At 42.2% G+C, this 26345-nt stretch overlaps 1 protein-coding gene across 2 annotated transcripts in view; it reads left to right on the top strand.

Annotated features, from left to right (window-relative positions):
- CADM2 (cell adhesion molecule 2) overlaps window positions 1-26345 on the top strand; it is a 1888160-nt gene that overhangs the window by 1846350 nt on the left and 15465 nt on the right. For both annotated transcript variants that reach the window (XM_069204145.1, XM_069204144.1), the window contains one exon: window positions 16632-16757. In XM_069204145.1, coding sequence (XP_069060246.1) covers window positions 16632-16757 — 126 coding nt within the window. The remainder of the gene's footprint in view (window positions 1-16631; window positions 16758-26345) is intronic.

Genomic DNA, 26345 nt, shown 5'->3' on the forward strand with positions numbered 1-26345 from the left:
TCAAGTGGGCAATCGAAAGCCTACAATACTACCTCCTAGGAAGATCTTTTTTGTTGTATATGGACCACGCTCCTCTTACCTGGCTCTCGAAACATAAAGATACCAACGTTCGAATTCTGAGATGGTTCATGGAGCTACAACCTTTCTCCTTCCAGGTTTGCCATCTCCCTGATGATCTTATGGGTCAGGCTGACTATTTGTCCAGGTTCCCGGGCCCTCTGGGTCTCGAACAGCCCCATTCGAGGGAGGGGATTTGTAACCGGGCGTACGTCGACGCCAGTCCCAGTACGGCTACAGGGGTAGAATCGACATACCCCCGGGGCACGCGAGAAAGCCTTGGGGACGTGACGTCAGATGTAGGAAGCGTTGCGGGAGAAGAAGAAAGGAACGACGGACTCGGAGGGAGAGGGAGTCGAGATACGGAGGAGATTGGAGGAACGCGGTGGAGAGAAAGTGGAAGCCGAGAGCCGAAGAGCGCTGGAACGAAGTCCGACGCAGAAGGAGAACCGCGAGGGAAGGAGAAAACCCCCAGGGAGCCTCCCGCCCCTGCCGAAGTAAAGTCGGGAGACCACGGGACAGCTGGCCACGTCTCCGGAGAGGCGTGGCCCCTACAGGTACGTTCATACCGAAACTGGGAATTCTGGCCTAAGTGGTTAAGGGGGGCAGGGGCAATAAGGGGGAATACAGGGAGGGTAGAGGGAAGGTCCTGCCAGGAATGGGAAACCCTGTGATACAGGGACAGCCACATTAATCCCCCCCCTTTAACCTCACAGGAAAACCCAAAGGAGAGAAAGAGAAGAGAAAGAAACTCACGAAAAGGGAGAAAACCTAGGAACCACACGGGAAGGCTCACCAAAGGAATGAAAGTTATCCCACCACAACCCACATATACCTACCCTCACACCCCTATTAACCCGCTATAGACCTTACTTACCTCTACACTTACCTATTTTCCGTTCTGCTTTTATTTTGGGGAACCCTCGGCTACTTCCTCTCGAGACAAGACCGGAACCCTTCCAAATCAGGACCGGACCACAGCGGGACCACGAACAGAGCCTGAGAAAGAGAAAGGGGAACTGGATGAACGTAACAGGAAATTAACCTGTAGAACAAAAAAAGAGAGATAAAAAGCCAACCTTAATAACACATAAATAAATCATTTATCCCCCTCAAACTGCGCCTATCAAATTATTCCAATATCTTTTCCACTCGGAGATAAAGAACCCGTTACATTTACCTTTTTTATCTAGTCTCTATGTGGAGTTAACAATATTTACTTGCATTGATGTATGCTAATGCTTTCCTATGGAAGAGCTAACCATGATCCAGTGACAATATCTTTTAGGGCATTGTCACGGTAATGACATGTTTAACATTAAGGTTTATATTTCTTACTTTTAAATATCAAGCACACTGCTTTATGGGCATTTATTAATATTCAAAGGTTAGTTCTGGGCCTGTCAAAAGGTGTATTTTGACTGGTTGAATTAGCAGTTTAAACCTGCACAATCAGGTTACTAGTGGCAGCACAATATAGGATGCAGTCTACTAGAAGATTTTAAGCTACAGACCCTTACTACACCTTGTACCATATACTAAGGACGGGTAAGGAAGTAAGTTAAATGTCTCAATTAGATGTTTAGCCAATTTTGACATGTCTTAGATATCAGATGCAGAGCACATGCACTGGGACTGGTTAGCAGAGTCCCAGTGCATAAAGGAAAAAACAGCAGCATCTGCCCAAAAACAACTGTGGGTGATCATGCAAAAAAGGCATTTTCTTACAAATATTGCATGTAAATCAGTGGTGTACGTTAGCCTGTAATTTAAAGGTGTACATTTACATCTGTATAAAACACTTCCAAGATGTAAGATTGCACAAGAGTTTGCCATTTCCTCATTGGTGTCACAGCTGTGAAACCTTTTGTGTGTGCCACCATGGACAAGAGGGGTGACCTACAATTAAAAAGACCAACAGTTAAAAAGAACTCAAATGTTTAAGTGCCTTTATTAGAAATTGGGATTCTGGTTGGCAGAGGTATGCACCTGGTCCAAGCAGGACCTACACCCCTAGTCAGGGTAAGTCACCACAAACTCTCAATGAACCTTTGCTCACCCCTTGGTACCTTGGCACAGATCAGTCAGGCTTTATGTAAGAGACAATTTGTTAAGTGTATATGCAACATTTCAAACAGTAAAACAGGGAAAACACCACATAAAATATACAATTCCTAGTTAGAACAACAGAGCTTAATTTAGTGTAAAAAGCAAGATCAAAACAACACACATTCAATAAGCAGAAGGCAAGATGTGATTATTTTTAAAAATTAAACTGAAATGCAGTGCGTAAAAGCATAAAGCACCAACCGGTGCTATCTGGTTGCACCAGACCAGGGGAAATCCAAAAGCTCAGGCCGATCACTATGGAGTGCTGGTCGGATACAGTCTCAAACAAGTCCCGCTGAAATTTTGCTTTCCCAAGAATTGAGACAATAGTCCTATTTACGGGGAAGAAGTACCCCAGGAGCAGGGAGAGCATCGCTGGTGGTGGTCCACAGGTGCAAAGAGTTGGGTGGGTGTCATGGATGCTGATACTTCAAGCAAGCGACACAGTTCAAGAGTGAGTAGGCCCATTTGTGGTTGCAAATGACCCAAAAGCTTGATTCCAGGAGCCCAAAAACCTCTTTCAAGGACCCAGGACCTGAGAGGCACCATTTGGGGGTCCAGAGCTTGTTGAAGGCAGGTACCGGAGCTGTGGGTGATGAGTTGGAAGTCTTATGTGACCCTAAGTCTTCAGAAGAACTGAAGGCTGTCTAGAAGGAAAGCACAAGCCCAGCTCCAACCCCACCCCAGACGTGTATTGGAGACAGGCTGCAGGCACACAGGACTAAGAGCGGGAAAATGACAACTTTCTCAACAATCGTATTTTTACTTTTGTAATCAAAAACCCAAACTTGCCTCTAAATTTGTTTTTTCTTGCAATTCCAAAGACACTAACCATGACTTAACTACCAGCCCCCAGTTGGAAATTACAGTTTATTAAATGTGAGAAGGAATGCACTATGTTATCCTAAGGAAGGGGTAGGCCTCATAGTAGTACAAAATGATCTTGAGAGTAAGTACATGTCCTGCCTTTTATTTACATAGTGTCCTGTCTTATCCTTTACTTAGGGTCTACTTGGGTGTGACTTATATGTAATAAAAGGGGAGTTTAAGGCTTGAATGCCAAGTCAATATGGAAGTGTGACACAGCATTCAGGCTGCAATGGCAAGCCTGGGACATGTTTTGGAGGGCTACTTAGGTGGGTGGCACAGTAAGAGCTGCAGGCCCACTGGTAGCATTTCATTTATGGGCCCTCAGTATATGGTATACCACTCTATAAGGGACTTACAAGTAAATTAAGTAGGCCAATCAGGTATATGCCGATCAAACCGAGGCCCAGATTTAAGAAAGGTGGTGTTTGATTTCATAAAGCGGCACTTTTTTTGGGGCCCACTGCACCCTTTTAACGCCATTATGTGTGCGCTGTATTTAACATACGGCGCAGCATGGCGCAGGTTAGAGACAATTGCGTCATCATTTTTTACATTATTGTTGTACTTTGCAGTATTAGCGCCAAACATTCTGGCACTAGTCCTGCAAAGTACATAAAGGTCCCTTAAAAATAATGGTGGGCCTCCTTTTTTAACACTTGCTCTATGCAGATGTTAAAAATGCCACAAAAAATGATGCAGTGTAATCTCATAGATTCCACTGCACCATTTTTGCGGGTCTCCTAACGGGGGATACTTTACGTCTGGCGTAGGCATAATGCGGCGCAGGGGTTTACAAAGTGGCGCAATGCATGCATTGCGCCACTTTATAAATATGGCACAGCATTTTTGCCACACTATTGCCACATTAACGTAAAAATAGCAAAATATAGGAGGAGGAAGGCAAAAAGTGTGATGATGACCCTGCGGAGAGGGACATTCCCAACAGCCTTTATATTGTCAATCGCTTAGTTTGATGATTTTTAATGGCATTCCTCATCATTAAATTTGTTCCAGGATTTAGTGACCTTTTGTTACTAGAGTATCAAATTGTGTCTATTATTTATGCACCCCAAAACTTTCACATTCCCTCACTCACTATTAGAAATTACACATGAGACTATTTTTCAGCATCAGAATTTGTTTTGAATGACATTAGCAAATAAATCTGGGATCCTGCCTTGCATAACCATAAAGAATAACCCACTAAGCGAGAATGACGGAATAAACAGATTTTAAATATAATTACTGCAAACGTGTTACATACTTACAGTAAGTTAATTGTGAACAGTAAGTGAAATAATTAATTATGCAACGCCTGCGAATGGAATACTATCTACATTCCGCATCTCAGGGCACAGTTGTTTTTACCTGCCCCAGACACATTTCGAGAAAGAGTGTCACTTAAAATGCTTTTCTTTGCACACGATTTTCGTCCTATCTTGTGTGATGCAGGACTTTGACAACCTCATCTATCAGCCGCATGCCTTAGCTTTTAATAGGGATTCAGTTTATCTGTTTATTCATCTTAGACGCGCAGACAGGGAGCGATGATCTGCACAGTGTGCGCATATGTTACCTAAATTAATGGGTTAGCCATTTACAACCACAGAGATATTAGTTTTTCAATGTTCACGGTGAATGTTTCAAAGTGACCTTGTAAATGTGAAATAAATACAAATAGGGACTTGAAATATTGAAATCTAGTGTTTCACTTGGCTCAATAGGGACATCATATTTCTGTTAAGTGATGAATGTAAAAAGGGCCATGGTTTGAGGTTGAAATGAAATGGATCTCCACACTCATCAAAATGTGACTCTACTGGGTAATGGAAACGTGTTCTGCTGAATCGTTTTTATTTTGCCAACTTACCATTAATCTATATACATCCAAACGATGTGCAAATATAATAATGAAAAACATCTTCCTTTAAATTTAAGTGTGACAATTTGGAAACATTTCAATAGTTTTTTTTAAAAAGTTGAAAAGCTATTTTAATTTGCCATTCGTTCCTGGGGCTTTCTTATTTTAAGTCCCTGCCACCATTATTTTACATGGGAGGGTGCTGCCGGAGTCTATATACCACAATTGTGAGTCCCTTTATGGTTGTAGTAGCCAAAGAAGTGCAGTTTGTGAATAGCAATGGGCTTACTCTTTTGTGGATGTGTGTATCCCCCTCCATGAATCCCCCCCAAACCCCTCCTTACTTCTCACTTAACCCCTACTATCTTGTATTCCCCATTTTCCAACCCCTGCTCCTATCCCTACTACATTTACGACAAAAACTCATACCTATGTGTGAGAAGCTCCCCGCACCTAAAAGAGGCAAAGACCTAGACCTGTATACATGTAGTTTTGTAATGAGCATTTAATAGTACATTAGTATTTTTATAATAAAACTACTAAATATACTAAAAATGCAGTTTATGAATAATCCCCTATGCCAATAAGTAAAAGGGAGTCTACTCAATTGCCTACAGACAAGTAGTGCATTTTAAACATGTGACAATTCCAAGAACCACTTTGGTACCGGCTGTTCATTTACCAGGAAAGACACTGTCCAGGTAGATGCGCTCAGTAGGCATGACACGTCATAATGGCAATGAAACCTATATCTAGAATTGGTTTCCTCATTTTAGGTTGTGAGTGTATCAATAGATGGCATTATTTCAGGTCTGCAGAGTAGATAGTAACTTGCCCAAGGGTGTTTCAACTGGTTTAAGCCTCGCCACTGATCAATTCATATGATGCAAATGGTTTTCAAAAGCCACATGAGATTTGGACATTTTTTGATCTAGATGCATTTTTTGATCTAGACGCCTACATTTGTCCAGGGGAACATGGTGCATGGATTTTCTCTGCCTCAGTAATAAGGACTGATATACGGTAGATATTATAATTCCATTTTATCTCTTGGATGTTAAAAGCTAGTTCTACCGAGGCATAAACTCCCTTTAATTCAATTATTGGATTCTGAGAGTTTGAGGCTCTGTTGTCATTATCTTTCTGAAGTACAGGTCAGAATTCTCAAGGGTGTAAAACAGAAAAAGACACGACATCAGCAAACTGAAAGATGACTTGATATTCGTCTAGATTAATTGTCAGCCTCATTGTCAGTCCTTTGCACGCAACGTTGTAATACAAGTAGCCTAAGAAGGGTTGCTTGTCTCAGCTATAAGATAATTTGTGGTGAGGTTGTTCATGCGCATAAGGAAACCATCTAGCCTTCATTTTTTGAAATTCCTTTAGTCAGTTTTTGGAGGGCACGATGAAAAGTTTTTTTTTTGAGTGCCACAAATTACATATCTGATTTTTAATGCAGTGGGAATAACCAGCGTCAATATCATCAAACAAAAGTGTGATAGATGACCTGGTTTTTCTTCTTCTTCTGACTTACGTTTTAATGTTTTATTTAAAGTCAAAATATTGTTTAGAGTTAAATACATTTTTCTGCCTAAATGAGTAACAGCGTTTCACACAAAATGGTCTTCAAATTTTCACTGTAGGCATTAACATAAGGTGAAGAAGAGGCTATGTAGACTTTATACCAGGCACGCTTTCCTCAAATATTTCTCACGCTAAGATGCAATTCCTATGGACATTCAAAATTTTAGGACCATTGGTGACTCTACCAAAGATGTTGTTATGACAAAACAGACTACATGAGAGTGGATTTCGCCTTGAGTTAGAGAGTACTTTGTGGGAACCAACAATACTTCGCCTCTTGGAATAAGTGCACATGACTACTGCCAAGAGCAGTGCAAGAAATCTGCAACTTTAAAGGTCGATCTTCCATAAATGTATGTATCTATTATTATTATATCAATTGCACAACGTGGGCAGTGATACATTTTAAATGAATGGTGAATTGCCATACCTATTCAAGGCATTTAAGTTAACATGGCCCCTTAATCTACATTGCTAGGTATTGCTTAAGAATCGCTGAACAATAAAAAGGTATCTGCACAGGAAATTGTATGCAGAAGGAGAAAAGTCTATAGACTTTAGTGAGCTTGGTACACTGTCATCACCTCAGTTTGTATTTTTTATTTAGCCACGCACACCCCACATCATCCGCAGATTCTCAGAGTTCCTCTGTAGCTGAAAATATCTGGGTGTATTGGTGCCATTTACCTTTCATGGTGTCTTTATGTCGAGTCTGTCTAATAAATTACCGTTGTCCCATCATGAGACATAATATACAAAAAATTAAGTTGCAACTCTCAGCACAAAGACAACATAAATACAATCATTACGTCTTATCGTGTGCATGGTTGTTTAAATGAGAAAGAATCTTCATGTGGCACACTATATACTTCTTATTCCCACACACAAGCAAGCAACTAACATTTAGCTGTACTTTTTACAAGCATTTTTAGAATTTCCTTTGACGTACAGTATTCACTTGCCATATACCCATTCTGAACTGCACATTGCTGAAGGATGTGTGCACCGAGGGTTGGCTGCAGATCCTGTTCTTCAGTCAAGCCTTGAAACTGATTAAGCAGACAGACAGCAACTGCTTTTCACAGCCGTCAGATGCCCAAATAGCCTGGCCTGAGGTCAAATCCGACAGCCACCACCTTATGCATGCTATCAGTGGCTTTACTCAATTATAGCAGCAAATCTTTTATCTTTTTTTAACATTAAAACTAATGATTTCCAGGAAAGTTGTGAATACCAAAAGTCACAATGTTTCTAAAAGGTGCAGTATTCAGAAAATTGTTACTGCTTCCAAATACAATAAAACAGTCACATCATCGCCATTTCCATCAAGTTTTTGATTTAATGAAGGGAAATTTGTGGATTTTTTTCTAATTTTTACTCCCACTTGGCATGCCTCTGAGTCCCACGTAACCCTGCCCTTCGGTCTGGCACATCTCGCAGTGCATTCACTTTCCGGTAGAGTTTGTTTTTTTCGTGGCACTGAAAGTTTTTATACCCTTCATCAACCCATCACATGTTTTCAAAAAATATATGTGATGGACAGAAATTGTAGTTTTGAACTTTCAATTTTAACTGACACTATTTACAAAAGTGCTAACTCATTCAAACTCATCCTTTTTCCTTTTAGACTCTTATATATAAAAACTGATGAGCAGTTTAACCATAAGACTGGGCAAAGTTTGCATAATTTCCTTTTCAGAAATTCTGTTAAATGGATAACTATTATGTGAAGTTATGTAATACAATGCCAAATGTCAGTCTGGCACTTTGCGCTATGTTTTAGAGAAAGGTGTCGTCAAGTTCATTTTGGATGCAAGAACACATTTCATGCTAAAGAAAACTGCAAAATTGGACATTGATGTAAAACAACCACTAGTCAAAATGGAAAAATATCACACATTTTGTGTTATACTTGTAATGTGAAATGCTCAAAATTACATGAAACTATGCCGGGGTAAACTAGGAGGCTTATTTACAAGCCTGTGGTGTAGGGCAGTGCAGCAAGTGCTTTGCTGTGCTGCCCTGCACTACCATGAAAGGGCAGAAATGCGCTGTATCTGTGAGATATGGCACATTTCTGTAGTCCCCCCCTGCGCTGGCGCACAATGGGCTGCCTAGCGCCAATGCAGGCACCCTTGCACCATGGTGCAAGGATGCCTCCATTGTGGAGGTGATTGTTTTGTGGCGGAAGGGATACCTTCCTGCACAAAAACAATCACTAGAGGTGTTTTCCTCTTTCTGTGTGTATCACAGAATGCAACACACATAGAAAAGGGAAAAAACGGAGAGAATGAATGATATTTCTCCCCATTGCATCACTTCTACACCACCTCTGAGGGGGTGTCGGAATCTGACGCATTCCCAGACTTGTAAATCTGTGAATGCATCAGATTCCTTAGCGTTCCGTGAGAACTCCCACAGCAACACCCATGGAACGCCCCTTTCAAACAGTTTTCTGCATCAAAGGGGCCCATATTTACAAGGCCATGAAAAAGCATGCTAGGAGGCTTTGCATGGCCTTGTAAATATGAGATGGCACACTGCACCACTGGAACATCAAAAAAAGTGAGGCTCTTAACATGTATTTTAGCTTATTCCTGATATTTTAAATATCATGCTAATCTATCTAACTATCTATCTAACAAGGGATCCATTAAAGGTGGGGGGAGCAAAAAAGTGTTCATTTGCTTATAATATAGGCACTGTTTATAAATCTGTATTAAGCTTTGAGGGTTGTTAGCATGTTAAACTGAGTGCAGGGCAGTGGTGCAATCAGGCTCCTGCACCACTTGCAGTGCAGGGGGCTCCAACCCTTCTCTGGGCTAACACTAGTTTAGGGGGTCCCCATTCAGTCAAAGTCAAATGAATATTGGTGAGATACTGGAGGATAAGGGGCCCCTCATTACATTCATACGCAACTGTTGCATGATTTCTGGTTTCAATGATATGCGATATTTGAGAGAAAATTTGAAAGAGGGGGTTAAAAAATCTGTGGTTTACTCATAACCTTGGTGCATGATTTGGGAGACATTTGGCATGTTTAACTTATGTTTGATATGTAGAATCTCAGGACTAGCCAATGAAGTTTGCATGATTAAAGTGAGAGGATAAGAAGTATTCATTTGTTAATAAGGTGGATACCCTTTGACAAACAGGTCAAGTAAAGGATGAAGTGAAGCCATGGAGAAATGGATTGAAGGTGTTAAAGTGACAGGGGTATCCCTGTCCAGTAGACTTGCAGCAGAGATAGCTCACAGATCTGGAGGAAAGGGAACTTTACATGCCATGCCATAAAAGAACCAGATTTGTGACCTGCTTCTGAACTGAGATGAAGTGAGTTAATTTTACAAACAAGCATTTGGAAAGCATGTCCTGAGTCCAGGGTCAGCCCTCAAAATTCTATTGTTAGTGTGTTCTCTTTGTTAAATGGTACCATGCGGATGGTTTGTATCATCCTTTGCGGTTCTAAAATTCTCTACGCCCCAAACATCTGCTTTACTTCCCAGTTGGCAAAGAGGAATACCGGTCAACCTAATTTGGTTGTACATAGTATAATGTCTACAGTAAATTAACTTTGTTAAATATTAGCAATATTTATTGATTTGACTAATAGAATGCAGCTTTCTCCAATAGTTTCTCTAAGTAAGTCTCAATACGACTCTAGTGTGATGTATAGCATATTTGTGTGACAGAAAGCGCTGGTCCCGAATGAATAAAACAACTCTATTTGCTGCATAAAAAGTGTGTTGTTAAAATATTAAATAGCCTGAGGTCCTTCTTTCAGGGCATAGAATTGTGCTGTGGGAGAAGAACTCTTGCATGACACAATGGGCCTCATTTACAAGGCCTGTGGTGCAGGACTGTGCAACCATGCTCCACTGGGAAAGGGCTGAAATCCACCGTATCTACAAGATACAGTGGCCCGTATTTATACTCCGTTTGCGCCAAATTTGCGTCGTTTTTTTCGACGCAAATTCGACGCTAAACTAACGCCAACTAACGCCATATTTATACTATGGCGTTAGAGGCGTCTAGCGCCAAAGTTCCCGGAATGTGCGTCATTTTTTAGCGTGAACCCCTTCCTTGCGTTAATGATATGCAAGGGAGGCGTTCCCGTCTTAAAAAATGACTCCCAGGCCTTTACGTGGTATTTATACTCCCGGGCAAAAGAGACGCCCGGGAGTGGGCGTGGCTAAAAACGGCGCATTTGCGCCGCTTTTTAACGCCTGGGTCAGGCATGGCGTTAAGGGACAAGTGGGCTCAAAATGAGCCCAGAGTGCCCTCCCCTGCCCCCAGGGACCCCCCCTGCCACCCTTGCCCACCCAGGAGGACACCCAAGGACGGAGGGACCCATCCCATGGACATTAAGGTAAGTTCAGGTAAGTATTTTTTTTTTTTTTTTTTTGTGGCATAGGGGGGCCTGATTTGTGCCCCCCTACATGCCACTATGCCCAATGACCATGCCCAGGGGACAGAAGTCCCCTGGGCATGGCCATTGGGCAAGGGGGCATGACTCCTATCTTTACAATGATAGGAGTCATGTTGATGGGGGATGGGCGTCGAAAAAAAATGGCGCAAGTCGGGTTACGACGATTTTTTCGACGTAACCTGAGTTGCCCCATTTTAAGACGCCCATACGCCATTTTCCCCCTACGCCGGCGCTGTCTGGTCTACGTGGTTTTTTCCCACGCAAACCAGGCAGCGCCGGTCTGATTGCGCCGTCTAACGCCATTCCATAAATACGGCGCCCGCATGGCGCTTCAGAATGGCGTTAGACGGCGCAAAATTTTTTGACGCTAAACTGCGTTAGCGCAGTTTAGCGTCAAAAAGTATAAATATGGGCCAGTGCATTTCTGTTCTCTCCTCCTGTGCTGGTGCACAAATTGCTGCCATGCGCCATCCCCGGCACCATGGTCCAAGGGTGCATGTATTGTGGGGATGATTGTTTTTGTGCAGGAATGGTCACCTTCCTGCACAATAAAAATCACAAGAGGTGTTTTCCTCTTTCTTGGAGCACACATAAAAATAGTTGAAAATGGGGAGAAATAAAGATACTTCTCCCTGTTGCTTCACTCTTATGCCACTCCTGACGTGTCATAGGAATCTGACGCATTCCCAGACTTGTAAATCTGGGAATGTGTCAGATTCCTTCTGGTTTCAACGGTGCTGCATGGGAACACCCCAAGTAACACACATGAAACACCCCTTTAATGCAGTGTTATGCTTGAAAGGGGTCCATATTTACAAGGCGATGAAAAGCCACACAAATACACTGTGTATTTGCGTGGCCTAGTAAATATGGGATGGCACACTGCACCACCTGAGCGTAAAAAAAATTACGCTCAGATGGCACAGTGTGCTGCTAGGGCCTCGTAAATGAGGCCCAAATCTGACCTTCAATTCGTTTTGTTACCTTCATTAGCAGTGGTAGAAGTCTTGATAAATGCGATTTTCAGCATCCCCTATTAATTTACGGAAATAGGCTCCTAACTGAAGCACCTCTCAGAAAGTACTTCCATGTGCAAATTCAGATGCTGACATGATCACTGCAGTGTTGACTTCTGAACACTGAGCTCTGAGAATGCAAATCTGACAATAGTCATATGCTTTTACAAGCAGCCAGGAAATTGAAGCTGCAGATTTATGGTTCAGTCTCTTGCAGTTTAATCACTTGGTGGTTAATCGGATAACCGCTGTACTTGGAGAACTAATACTTGAAAGTGAATGATGAGCCCAGACAAGGGGAGGCATTTTTTTGACCGCATTCATCCAGGCTCAGCTGTCAGCGGACAAACCTGGCAAGGCCACATTTTATCTCCTTATTTTTCATTTCTTCAGCAATAAGAAGCGAATGACAGGACAGGAGTACAAAAGGGATTCCCAGTGCGATAGAGCTGTATATATATTATGTATTATGCAGGCAATTTTCTGCTGATGCTATTGAATACCAGGGCCTATATTTAAGAAAATGTCGCACATCAGCTATGATGCGCCACTTTTCTTGCACCCCCCTACCTGCGCCCAACGACACCATGGTTGCCCTGTATTTATAATTGTTAGCACAGTAAGTCAACATTTGTGATGCTATTGTGGAGCTTTGCTAAGGTAGCATCAAAAATGTTGATGCTAGTGCAGCAAAGTGTAAGGAGGCCCATAGGTTACTATGGGAGCACCATTTGGCCATTAAAAATGATCACAAAAATGGCACCGTGAAATCTTTAAATTTCACTGTGGCAATTTTGCGGGCCTCCTAGTGCTGGAATGCCTCCCTTGCATACATTATTCCTGACACAGCCATAATGTTGCACAAGGGGTTACAAAGAGGCACAAGGCATGCATTGTACGACTTTGTAAATATGACATGGCAGAAAAGCCTCTTTTGCGGCGCCTTAGTGTAAAAAAAATGACTCCATGGATGCGCTAAGGTGGTGCTAAGGGCTCTCAATTATGCCTCCAAGTTCTTTTCCATGTTTTGTTCTGATGACTAGTGTTGGCCCTATTGCAGTTACGTAAAATAACTGACGTAAAAACATTAGCTAAATCATGTAAGTCCTCCTATTCCAACTCACCTATTGAGAGACAGGGTAGGCAATGATTTCTATAAAGAGAAGCCCAGAATTACTAATGGCTTGTGCTGGGTTTAAGTTACTTTGGTGATGCAAACTCGATGCAAAGTGTTATGCTGGGATTTAATGCCCAGTGCAACACAGGACAGATTTCCAAAGTAATGCAAAGCTTTGCATTAGTTTGCATCAAGGGACATTCCATGGTGATACATGGGAGTTCCCATGCAACCATCCATGGGTTTGGACACAAATCCCTACCTACTAATGTTTACAGACAGTGATTTGCATGAAATGTTTACACCTTCTTAAGGCAGGCATAATGAGGTGAGATGTTTTTATTTCTCCTCTTTTTTCCAGTTTTGCATGCTTGCAGCACTATGCAACATACATACACAGCAGAAAAAATGTTAAAGGATAGGTTTTGTACTGAAGGATCCCATTCCTGCACAAAGACTGTTCCTTACAGAACACACACTCTCCTGCACTATGTCACTAGGGTGTCAATCAGGTGTGTTCATTGGCACATGGCAGCCTAAAGTGTGCCAGTACAGGGAGAGGACAGATCCATGCCTTTGAAGAGATGATGCTGTTTTGCTCTTTCACTTTCTAGCAACACAGTGCAGCACATTTAGTTGCAGTGCTGAAATATGTGAATTTTTCCCAAATCCGGGCCTTAATATTATTCATTCTGCAAATTTCTGGATGATTTCAGAACTTTCAGTATGGAAGCTGGTAGACCTGCCGGCCTTAGGGTGGTCTTCCCTCAAACATATTGCCTCCCTCCTTCATTTTTACTAATGTCATTTTGCTGGCCCTATGACTCGGTGCACTTCACCACTGCTAACCAGTGCTAAAGTGTTTGTGCTCTCTCCTTTAAACATAGTAATATTGGCTTATCCTCAATTGGCATAGTTAATTTATTTAAAAGCCCACAGTAAAGTGGTACTATATGTACCCAGGGCCTGTAAATTAAATGCTACCAGTGGGTCTTCAGCACTGAGTGTGCAAGCACTTTGAACATGTCTCAGGCCTGCCATTTGATAGCATGTGTGTGCAGTTCTAAACTGCCATTTCAACCTGACAAAATACATCTTTTGCCAGTCACTAAACTTCCTTTTTAACATATAAATAAGTCATCCCTAGGGTAGGTCCTGGACAGCCCAGATGGCAGGGCCACAATATATTTAAAAACCAGGACATGCATTTTTAAATTTTCATGCTCTTGTAGTGAAAAACTCATACATTTGTTTTTGACTACTGCAAGGCTTTTCTTGCTGATAGGATAACATTGGACTAGCCTTATTACATTTTATTAGGTGTAATTTCCAAATCAGAAAGGATAACCAGTTCACTTTGGTGTCTCTGGACTCACAATTGAAAATCGCAACTGATGAAGAAGTCGGATTTTAAATTCACTTTTGGGAGGTTAAAAGAAGCAAAAAGAACAGATGATGGGCCTAATGCTGAACAAAGCAAACATTCACCCTCAATCACATATCTGGGTTTAACCCATAGTTTTTTGCTCACCACACCACCCCAGTTTGGACCCAGCCATATTCAAATCAGTCTTGACCCTGTTCCCCATGGGAACTGCCCAGCCCGAATTGCCAGGCATGGTCCTCCCTGGTTAGAAACAAGCATCATGGGACCAGTTTCGGGGTATCACGCCTGATCAGTCAGGCTAGCTTGAATCCAATAACACAGTGAGCATGGGACCCACGTCTGGGAATAACCTTCCCACTGACAAAAGCAAAAATAAACAGATGATGGACAGAACTCTGAATGATGCAAATATTCACCCCCAGTCACAGATCTGGGTTTAACCCATAGTTTTTTGCTCACCATGCCATCCCAGTTTGGACCCAGCCATGTGCAAGTCAGTTTTTACCCTGTTCCTCATGGGAACAGTCCAGCTTGAACTGCCACGTCAGGACCATCCATCGTGGCGAGATACCGACAGATGGTGCTTAACACCTCTTGTTGCCATTTTGCCTAAAACGTTTAAAATTCAATATCTCTAGTTCTACTAATTGGATTTTGTTGTTTTTGTCTTGTTTTAATTATTAAAAATCAATCTATTTTTCAAATACAGATTAGGCTCCTTGAAATGTTGCACAAATATTTTACACATTGCCACAGGTAAGGCTGACTTCTCTGTTCCAAGCTAGCAGAGGGTTCAGAACAGATTAATTTTTCGTTTGCATCTGCCTTACCTTGACAACACTTTTGGTTGCTCTTTGACCAAGGAGCATACCCCAGTCAACCAGTAACCAAGTTTCTTACAGAAACCTACTAGAAGGGTTGTTATTCTGACCAGAGGTTTTTAGGTGGCAGGCACAAAAAAAATACAGGTATTATTACATTTGCTGTTCCCTTTTGCCAAAAACCTAACTTGTCATTCAGTAATTGTTGATTGTGGTTTTCTGAATAGTACAATAGTACTTTTCATGTTGTAATTTTTTGCATTCTAAGAAAATCCTGACATCACTTATGGGTAGCCAGAAATAGCAGCTACTACTGATAGATTACCTTATTCTAGTCTTTTCACTGTCCTTGCTATCCCTGGACATAGGGATCAGAAAGTAAACAGGACATTGGGTCCACCAATAATGTCATTAGGGGTAAACAGTGCACAGTGTCACTTCCGCTATCCTTGGCATTTTGGCAGCTATGAAACACAGCACAATATTTTGTATGTGCAAGCTGAATAGAGGCTACCAAAATGGGACATGCATTTGATGACTAGGATTGCTGAGCAGCTAATTGGGAGTACCAATGCAAGTTCAAAGTCAAAACGAAGAGTTTGAAAAGAAGCAGGTTAATAAACACAAACTTTTATTTTTGACGGGTGAAAACGAGGGCTACGTCTCCCTTTTTAATGGCTTTGTTTTCTTGAGTACTGTCTCAACCTAATGTGGACTGACCTACAGACTGTTGCTCTCTCCAATCTCAGAGACCTCATCTCGTCCAGATTAATATCAGATTATTAGCGTTCCTTTCTCACCTGATCCAATAATAGTCCCAGATGGTATACACAATAATTTTAGCCTTGAAAAATTGGAGTGCCACAAGGTGACAAAACATGTGTTGGCAAATCTATGATCCATTCGGAATTAGGATCTACCTAGAACTTTTTGACTCTGAATAAAATTAACTTTTATGAAAAAAAATAGACTGGAGACGCTACTAAACAAGAATTCCTATATATTGTTTGAAACTGTCCACCCTAATTTACAATCTCAATGTTTGGCACATGAAGAAAATACCATGGGATTCAGCAACCTGCTCCTACTCCACACATTGACAATCTTATGAGAGTTCACTTGTTAACAAGACTACCATGTGCGTCTACATTTACTCATAAGAGACTCATTTGATATCCAGTCTTGTGACTGTCATCATTTTTGTTCACTTTGATAAGGTTCAAATTTAGAGATGAAAGAAAGAATCAAGTGGGACTTATTGTGAGAGAAACAAATGGGAAATTCTCAAAATGAAATATAGAGAGGTTTATTCTTCCAAAGTTGTCAATGCTTTGTGCTTTTTCATTGGGTGACACCATTGTCTGTCTTTTTTCTTTCTAGACCCAAATTCTTTGGCTGGACAAACTGGGCCTGATCACGCACTAATAGGAGGGATAGTGGCCGTTGTTGTGTTTGTGACACTCTGTTCCATAATTCTACTTGGCCGATATTTAGCAAGACATAAAGGTAAGCTGCATTCTGTATACTCACATTGCTTTTACTTTGTCTCCTGTCAAATATCCTTGCGTGGTTAATGTAAGGCAGTCGTTGCTGTCACAACTCAAAACCTCTAAAGCAGAGATAGAGTGCACACCCATTCCTCAAATGTGCAAAGAGGATAATGCTAAGATGTTTGTGGATTCCCTGTCTGGGTCAGACTGACAATTGGGCTCTTTGTGAGTCTCCTCTAGATAGTAACACAAAGGGAGCTGGGGTGTAGCCTGCATATCCCGATGAGCCATCTGGGCTAAAGTGAAGGAAGGGGTTGTCAGTTACATCTGAATGGGGTGTGCCTGCCCTCATACAATGCAGTCTTCAACACCCTGGTGAGAATATTGAGTGGATGGCTGATGGTATTAAACCGAATATAGAGGAGAAGGTGTGAATGAAACCAGAACCAACAGCCTTAAAGAAATTCAAGTAGTACTGGACATATTAAATATTTGTCCCACGAGCTCCCCAAAGTGTCTCGGAAAGTTGGTATTTAAAAGAGACTGTATCTCTGCTGATCACCCTGCCACCTGAAGTGCATAGGTCTGGCGTGCAGATGTGAGCACCACATTGTTAGACTTTCCATCCTTGGCGTGGTCTCCCTTAACTTTGTGCCTCTGTTTCCCAGGTTGTTGATGTGTGCTGGACTCTGTTATTGCTCTTTTTGTTACTCTGGACACTTTACCACTGCTAACCAGTGCTAAAGTGCAAGTGCTTCTTTACAAAATGTGTATGTAATTGGCCTACCCATGATTGGCATATTTGATTTACTTTTAAGTCCCTGGAAGAGTGCACTAGAGGTGCCCAGCGCCTGTAAACCAAATGCTACTAGTGGGCCTGCAGCACTGGTTGTGCCACCCACATAAGTAGCTCTGTAATCATGTCTCAGACCTGACACTGCAGTGTCTTTGTCTGCAGTTTTAAATGTAAATTCGACTTGGCAAGTGTACCCACTTGCCAGGCCTAAACCTCCCCTTTTCTTACATGTCAGATACCCCTAAGGTAGGCACTAGGTAGCCCCAAGGGCAGGATGCAGTGTATGGTTAAGGTAGGACATATAGTAATGTGTTTTATATGTCTTGACAGTGAAATACTGTTAAATTTGTTTTTCATTGTTGCAAGGCCTGTCCCTCTCATAGGTTAACAGGGCCACCTTTAAATCTGATTAAAGTGTAGATTCCATTTGGAAGCAGATGGACATGTGCAGTTTGGGGCCTCTGAGCTCACAATTTAAAAATACATCGTTTAGCAAAGTTGATTTTAAGATTGTGTGTTTGAAAATGCCACTTTTAGAAAGTGAGCATTTTCTTGCTTATACCATTTCTGTGACTCTGCCTGTTTGTGGATTCCCTGTCTGGGTCAGTTTGACAGTTAGGGTGGTTGCCACTCACACTAGACAGTGACACAAAGGGAGCTGGGGTGTAGTATGCATTTCCTGATGAGCCATCTGTGCTAGGAGGGGGGGAGGAGTGGTCACTCACTGCTGAAAGGGCTGTGCCTGCCCTCACACAATGCAGTCTCCAACCCCCTGGTGAGTGTCTGGGGCCTGGCCTGGGCAAGGCATGATTTCACATTAAACTTTGCTTTGAAGATGGCCTACTTAGCTTTGAAGTGGGCATACTTCAGAGGAGAAATTGGGTATAAGGCGTACTTCAAAGGATAAATTGGGTATAAGAAGGGCACCCAAAACCACAGACTTTAGAGCACTTCTGGGAACTAAGTTCAACCTCTGCCTGGAGAAGAGCTGAAGAAGAAGAGCTGCCCTGCCTGTGACTGTGCTTTGTGGAGCTATCCTGCAGTTGGTGCATCTGCCAGAGTAAGAGGGCAGAGACTGGACTTTGTGTGCCTTCCATCTTGTGAAGATCTCCAAGGGCTTGATTTAGAGCTTGCCTCCTGTTGTTTGAAGTCTCACGGACAGCAAAGACTTCTCTCTTCCAGCACCTGGAGTCTCTGGAGAGACTTCTATTCTGCCCTGTGGTGCCCATCCATTTCCTGGGACTCTGAAAGGAGAAGCTGGCAACCTAAGAGGAAGAAATCCACGTACAGAACGCTGTGCGGGGAAGAAAAGATCGACGTGAAGAAAAGATCGACGTGACTCCGATCTTCAGCTGGGAAATTGATGCGCCACTGTCTTCGTGGCTGAAAATCAACGAAACGACGTGCAGCATCGCTGATGGAGGCTGGTGAGATCGCAACCCGTGCAGCATGGTTTTCGGATCATCGTGCGGTTGGATTCCCGAAGCAAGTACCGAGGGGCTTGTGAAAACAATGCAAGGCCTGTCTGGAGCCGAGAGTACTGACCAGATTGACGCTTCGCTCTCCTGCGGAGAGAAGAACTGACGCGCCCGACCCGACGAAAGGAGTGAAATCGACGCATCCCAAGCCCTTTTTGACGCACATTCGCCCGTGCAGGGTTATTTTTGCCACACCCAAGGTACATTTTCATGTTAACAGTGTTAGTGTGTGTTTAAAACTACATGAAGCCTCTTTGTGCTTTTTAATTGGTAACTTTACTTGTGTATTGTGGATTTTTGTTGTTTGGGTCTTGTTTTGTTTAGATAAATATTTTATATTTTTCTAAACCTTTGTTGTGTCATTTTGTAGTGTTTTCATTAAGTTACTGTGTGTGTGTTGGTACAAATTATTTACACCTAGCACTCTGAAGTTAAGCCTACTGCTCGTGCCAAGCTACCAAGGGGGTAAGCAGGGGTTAGCTGAGAATGATTCTCTTTTACCCTGACTAGAGTGAGGGTCCTTGCTTGGACAGGAGGTAACCTGACTGCCAACCAAGGACCCCATTTCTAACACACATGTTTTTGGAACTATAAAGTCTTGAGTCTGCTCAACTTCACTTTGTCTTGTGGGAGGAAAAAGTACATTCCCGCAGCATGTAACAACCTTAGAGACCGAAACAACATAAACTATTCCTGCTCGCATCCCACAGCAGTTTTCACTATTGAGGAGAACAGAGCTGCCATTTGAAAGCACCTGGAACACAGGACTGGAACTCCCTTCAGATAACAAGCCAAGTTTGCTTCCAAAGCGTTACACGCCATGTGCAAGGATAGCTGTTCACAAACCAGTGAACGGCTGACAGAAGTCTTGCATTCACTACCACTAAGAAAGACCTCTTTCATTCCACTGAGACATTTGTACCAGAAGGGCAAGTCCCACACCTCATGGATATAACTATCTCCCACCCTTTCATATCTGCCTACCGGAATGTGTTTTAAACAGGACGTGAATTGAAGTGTTGAAATAGGCAGATTAATGATCCTGTGTATTAACCATTCAGCAGATGGTATTTCAGCCACAGTAAAAGGCAATTTTTCAAAATTTTCGATGTTTAACATGACATAAGTCACTTCTTTCTTAGCCATTAGTTGTTGTTGTCACATTAATTTAAATATGTCCCTTGCGCTAACGTGTTGCCAGGGAACAAGACCTTCCTTCAATGTTTGAAGTGTCCAACACAACTGCATAATGGGCCATAGTTGACTCTGTCCATGGTGTAAAGAAGACATATCACTTTGTGTTATGTCTATTGCAGAAGAGACAATGGTGTTCAAGGTGTATATCCGGTCAGGCAGGATATTAATCCCATTATCTACAACAGCTAATGCCTCCTGTAAATTTTCCTGGTCTATTTGCCTTAACCAGGTAACAGCTTCTTGTTGGGAAAGCTTCCAAATGTCATTATGTACTGAATATAAGAAGCCCTTTCCTAATTGGTTTCTGGGGCCTTGAAGAAAGTCCTGTAAGTCAGTTTTATTATACAGAAGACTGAGGTGTTCTCTAACAGCATCTAGTGAGGACCTCTTCAACCATTGCTGGCATAGTTTCCCTAATCTGTATGTTGTTACTATACCGGCATGTTCGGATGATACATAGCGAGGGTCCGGCTTCTAGTTCTAAAACCCCCTGTGGAGTTTATAAAACATTTATGACACCCATTTGGTATCTATTGCCCACAATAACCACCCTCCAGGACATGACAATGAAGCATTAAACATGCCATTTTGGACCCATTCATCAAGCTGATCTTCTGATACATTTATATATTTTTGTCATTTATAAAATGTGTAGGGGCAGAAATACTGGGCGCATTCAATTCCTTAATCTTTGCTAAGCCTAAATAACTAGTTTGTTGTACTGTTTCATTTAAAAATATAATTTGAACATGTATCAGGCATGCTTCAAACAAAGCTTCCTTCTCCCTTATTTGCCACACACTTTTTATGTCAATCGACTTCAGCCAATATTCATAGCCTTATATAGCCAACCAGGAAACAAAAGAATCTGAATAAATACATTTCCTATCGGTCAATAATATGTGTTCATTTTCCATTGATGGCAATTTAAAGTATTATGACTCAGCATTTTTAACATTGTGCCCAGAAAAATATGCAAACTTTTCCGAATACGTTTTAGAACTCCCTTGTGGTGGAGTTGGACAATGTCCGCATTTTGTGTAATTAAAAATAATCTTTGGGATACTTGCTCTGTGAATAACATGGTGCCCATAATAACTATAGCAAAACATATCACCATAATTCTCTTTAAATTGATAAACATCGTCACTTTCAAATACAGTATAATACTGCAATTCAGTCATCATAGAATCAACTGTTTTCAGATCCCAGTCATCAGAAACAACTCTGAGTATTATTACACCTTTCATTGAAAGTTTAAACATATGGCATTTGAATGACCTCTGTCGGCCATACATATCAAATGTTACTTTATCCCAAACAATCCCATCAGGAATTGGTATAGCTGAAATGTTCACAAAAGACAAGTCTCTCTGGACCTTGTGAGAAGAAAAATGGGGTTTTAGGACCTCATCCACCAGTTCAACTGTTGATCTTTCTGGAAGAAATTGACCATGTATTAATAAAAAGAATATTATTGCAAAACCAAACCAAAGGAGGAAAGCTAATATAGTCAAGGAGAGCAATAGATAGTTCCATGGGAAAATGAAGTAATTCGTTTTCAGCCAGTTTATCAGCTTACATGTTTTGACAGTTCAGATGTAGAAGAGGTGAATGAGTCCAGGAAGGTGTGGTTAACATCAGCGAAGTATCCAGAAGCAGTTTGTGCAAAAGCTGGAGACGTATTTGTAGGAGGAGAACCTGTAGGGGTCTCCTGTGGTGGGTCAGATTAAAAGACACCATCCGTCTATGTTGACGTTGTGTCAAATCGATTAGTACTTTCAGTATTATTTGTTGAAACAGATGTTACTGGAACTAATGCAAGATCATTTTCCACCCTCCCCAAGATCGGAGAGGTGCCAGGGTTGCTGCTCACAACATGTAGATGGACTTCTTGACCAGTAGTGAGAGGGATTCTGGAACTACTGGCTGTTCCTCTTTGTCCGCTGTGCAGGATTGGCCACATGGTGTAACTTGACATTGTCAATATACACAAAGTGGTTTTCTTTACCACCAGCCAACGGTGGTAGAATGACAGTTCTGGTATCGATGCACGATAAGAAGGACTAAACTCCTTTTTCACAGCAACTTTTTCATGTACTAGATCCCCAACCTTCGGAATCCAGCTGGTAGGTGTTATTGGTACATCCTTAATTCCTGTGGAGGCAGCACTGGCAGAAGCATTGTTGTCACAGAACTGTTGTAATTCCTGCAAGAAAGTGACATGTTCATTTATGTCAAAGGGTGTTTCTGCCACCTCCATACCATGGCCATCAAGATCTGGAACATACATTCAACCTCCGAACAGGCAGTCGTGTGAAGTACGACTCCCCAAGGACCTTCTAGGCAGATTGTTAAGTGCTCTCTGGACTCCATACAGGTGGCTAAGCCAACTACGACCCGCAACTAAGACTCTGGCTATTAAGCACTGCTTTAAATCACAGCTTTGTAGCTCCACAACACTATTTCCCTCAGGATGAAATGGAATTTGGACCCCTAATGAAGCCATGGTGTCCCTGATTGCCCCTGAGGCGAAAGCAGGGCCCTGGTCCGAGTGGAAAGCCGAAACTTCATATGTACCAATAAAGACTCACAAATCTTTAATAACAGTCCGAGCGTCAGCCGAGCATTGTGGCCACACCCATAGAAATCTGGAGCCGGAGTGAACAGCGACTAGAAAGTATTTGTATGCACTATCCGGTGTTAGGGGACCACAGTGGTCCAAGTACACACATTGTAATGGTTTGTTGGAAAGTAGGAGGGGTGTCTGCAGTGAACGTTTGACGGTGGGACCTTTAATTTGTTGGCAGATGTCACAACAAAGGACATACTGCTTGGCCCATTTGTATAAACCTGGCCAACAATAACGTGCTTGCAACAATAATATTGTAGCCGCCGCACCAACATGGGCAGATGCTACCCCCTCATGCGCAGCTTTAATCAACTCTGATCTTATGTCTTTGTTAGGAATTACTCAAACCCCCACCCCAGGTATTTCTACTTCAGTGTCTAGGAAGCATCCCATTCAATAGGAAAATTTAGCAGGAAATGCTTTCAGCCGTAGCTTTCATGGTAGCCCATATGTCATTGTTCTGAGTGGGTTACTGCAGCAACACTAGCCTTAGCTACTGCTGATTTCACTGCTTCATCAGCCAGTCTATTTCCATCAATGTGTAGTCCAACGCGCTGGTGTCCAAGTATATGTACAACATGGACTATTTGTAGTGTTTCCTTCAGATCCGCTACTTTCCCCCACAGACGTCTGTATTTAATGGTGTTGGCTTTAGAATCTCTGAACCCATTCAGATGCCAGTAATGCAGGTATTCAATGAAGGACTGGACACAGCAATACGAATCACAAGCAATCAGAGTTAACTGTGCAGGATCCGTATGTTCCAGTGCCATCACCAGAGCCTTTAGTTCCGCTAGTTGTGCTGTGCCATCCCCTGGGGTTTGCGTAAACATAAGCTGGGGCAAAATGTATTATCCTCCATACAGACGCTTACGACTGCTCAAGCAGCTGAGTATTGATGTATTGACAATTGCAGGTTGCGGTGAGCCATCGGTATACATGACTCTTTGATACCGATCAATAGGCAGTGTATTTGCTGGAATTGTGTATTCTCGTTCATATTGCAAGCATTTTTGAGTTTGTAATTGTGGGTTGGAAATATAGTCTACATCAGTTGCTGTCAAAGACGCTGCCTATTGAATCCAACGTGGATGTGATGCTTTGGCATTTGGAATGCTGGCTTTGGTATCAGCCTTAAGGGCTGGAATTGGAGAAACAACAATAATGTGACAATAATGTGTTTGCCTTGGGCAAGAGGTCTTTCTTTATTGACGGCCATCTGAACAGCAGTGAGAATGTTCTCAGTGGGAGTAAAGCATTGTTCTGCTGCTGAATACAAATGTGATTTGTATGCAACCCGGACTGTCTCATCCGCATTGAAAGTTACATAGGTGAAATCAATGGCACCAGCAAGTACTCTGATGACCAAATGTGTTTTGTTGTCCCTTGTGTGTAGGTGTTGTGCTGCAAGCATGTCTGTTTGGAAAGCTCTGAGAATACGTGTGTGTTTGACTGTCCAAACTGTACTTGAAAAGGTAGGACGTATTAAGTCATATAAAGGTTTTATGCATGGCGCATAATCGGGTATGTAAGTTCTGCCAAAATGTAGGCAACCCAATAGGGATTGCAGTTTTTTAATTACATTTTTCCAAGAATTGTGGTGCTAGGCTCTTTCCTTCACTTGACAGCTCATATCCCAGAAACAGGATGCTAAGGAAGGCTATTTTTGTTTTTTTTAAATTGAATTTGTAACCAAACTCAGCAAATCCCACAACAATGAGGGCTACCAGTATTAAATGTTGCAGCAATTCATCATCTGTGAGTTAAATATCATCTACATAGGACAATGCTTCAGGGTCAATGTTGTGCAATATTGAAGTCACAAGAGCAGCGAACAGTCCTGGACTGTTCTTATACCTCTGGGGTAAGCAACAGAATTTTTTTCTGTGAGCCTAGTGCGCTGAAACTTGTTAAGTCTCTACTCTCAGACGCTATATTTTGGCAGAAGAAACCATTGGAAATGTCCAGTGTTGTTTTGTATTTGTATGCACTATGTTGTTCATGAGTGCTGTGCTATGTGAGTTTTGTATAGCATATGTGCGTGTATGACTGTTTAAATGTTTGTAGTCCAAGACTATTCCGTATGAATGGTCCGGTTTAGCTACTGGGAATAATGGATTACTCATGGGTGAGATGCAGGGTTCAATTATGCCCTGGTACTCCAGTTGTGTTTGGATATCCCTCACGGGTGCTTTAGCATCACGTTTTATTGGACATTGGGGTTGGGCTTGATTTTTAGTGGGGATTACATGATAGGGGGGAATCTTTAGCCCGTCCTACATGGTTGCAATATATTGCGGGTGCCCGCGCCAATGCCCAATCAATGGCATAGGATTCTGCAAGCTCCTCATGAACAAGGGGCGAGAAAGAAGTTTTAATAACATCTTCCCCATATGGGCAAGTACGGAAAAATTCAGGTGGCCAATGCCTTTTAGCCAGTAGAATATCATATATGCTTACAACGCAGTCCCAAAAGATTACATTGATTGTGCACTCAGTATCTCCTTCTAACTGTAGCATTACTTTGTACACCCTATCAGGCGTGGAGACATGCATGTCTGCAGTTTCTACTTGTAAGAAGTCATCAGTTGCTTTTACCTCCAGATGCTATAGAAGATTACGGCAAACTATTGTGACCTCTACTGCGCTGTCTAATAGCGCTAGTGCCCACTTCTTGTTCTTCAAGAGAGCACTCTTCTTGAGTGGCATGTCAGACCTTTTTCATTTTGAAATAGGGTTTTTATTGGGGAAGTTTCACTTCTTTTTTAACAGAAACTTCTGTTGAGCGTTGTGATTCCTGTCTTGGTTCCACGTACTCATTTCTTCCCTCTGACCGCCCACCTCTCTCACTGCATTTTTCTGATGAGTCCTGAAAGGAACGAGATTGGCGTGTATCAGTACATTGCTATCCGTCAGGCGTTTTGATATTATCTCTATTTCTGAGATTATATCTATTCTGTGGGGTCTCCGTATGCAGAGATTCCCCACGTTATTTTTTAGGCGTTTGTTGTTTTTTATTCCAGCGTTTCTTAGTACCCTCAGGAGCTTGCTTGGTAGAATCTTTATTAGATTTACCCTAAAATTGTGGTTTGATTGGTCTAGCCCCCAGACTATCTCAGCCACATACTAGAGTAGGTCTCCGCGATAATCTTTGGCAGCTCGTGTTCTTGATCCTGTGGAAGAACATCCCGGAGCCACATGCGCAAGGCTAGTGTGACCGCTTCCCCTTTAAAGTTACTTAATATAATTGAGGATACTGGGGCAAAGTTGCCCATCAGTTGCATCTTAAACATCCAGGGCCGGGGCAGCCCCGTATTCATCCTGAATTTGTTTCAACACCTCCAGTAAATTGGCAAGTGTCAGGGTTCGGTGTGCGGTAGTATAGGACATGGCAAATACCGTGCCCCATGTATTACAATTATCTATAGTGGGAACCCTCCCAAATGGTAAGCACATAGTTAATATTCTGTGTTTATCCTGAGGTCCTGTATGGGGAAATAT

Source organism: Pleurodeles waltl, chromosome 8, assembly GCF_031143425.1.
Source record: "Pleurodeles waltl isolate 20211129_DDA chromosome 8, aPleWal1.hap1.20221129, whole genome shotgun sequence".
Lineage (NCBI taxonomy): Eukaryota > Metazoa > Chordata > Amphibia > Caudata > Salamandridae > Pleurodeles > Pleurodeles waltl.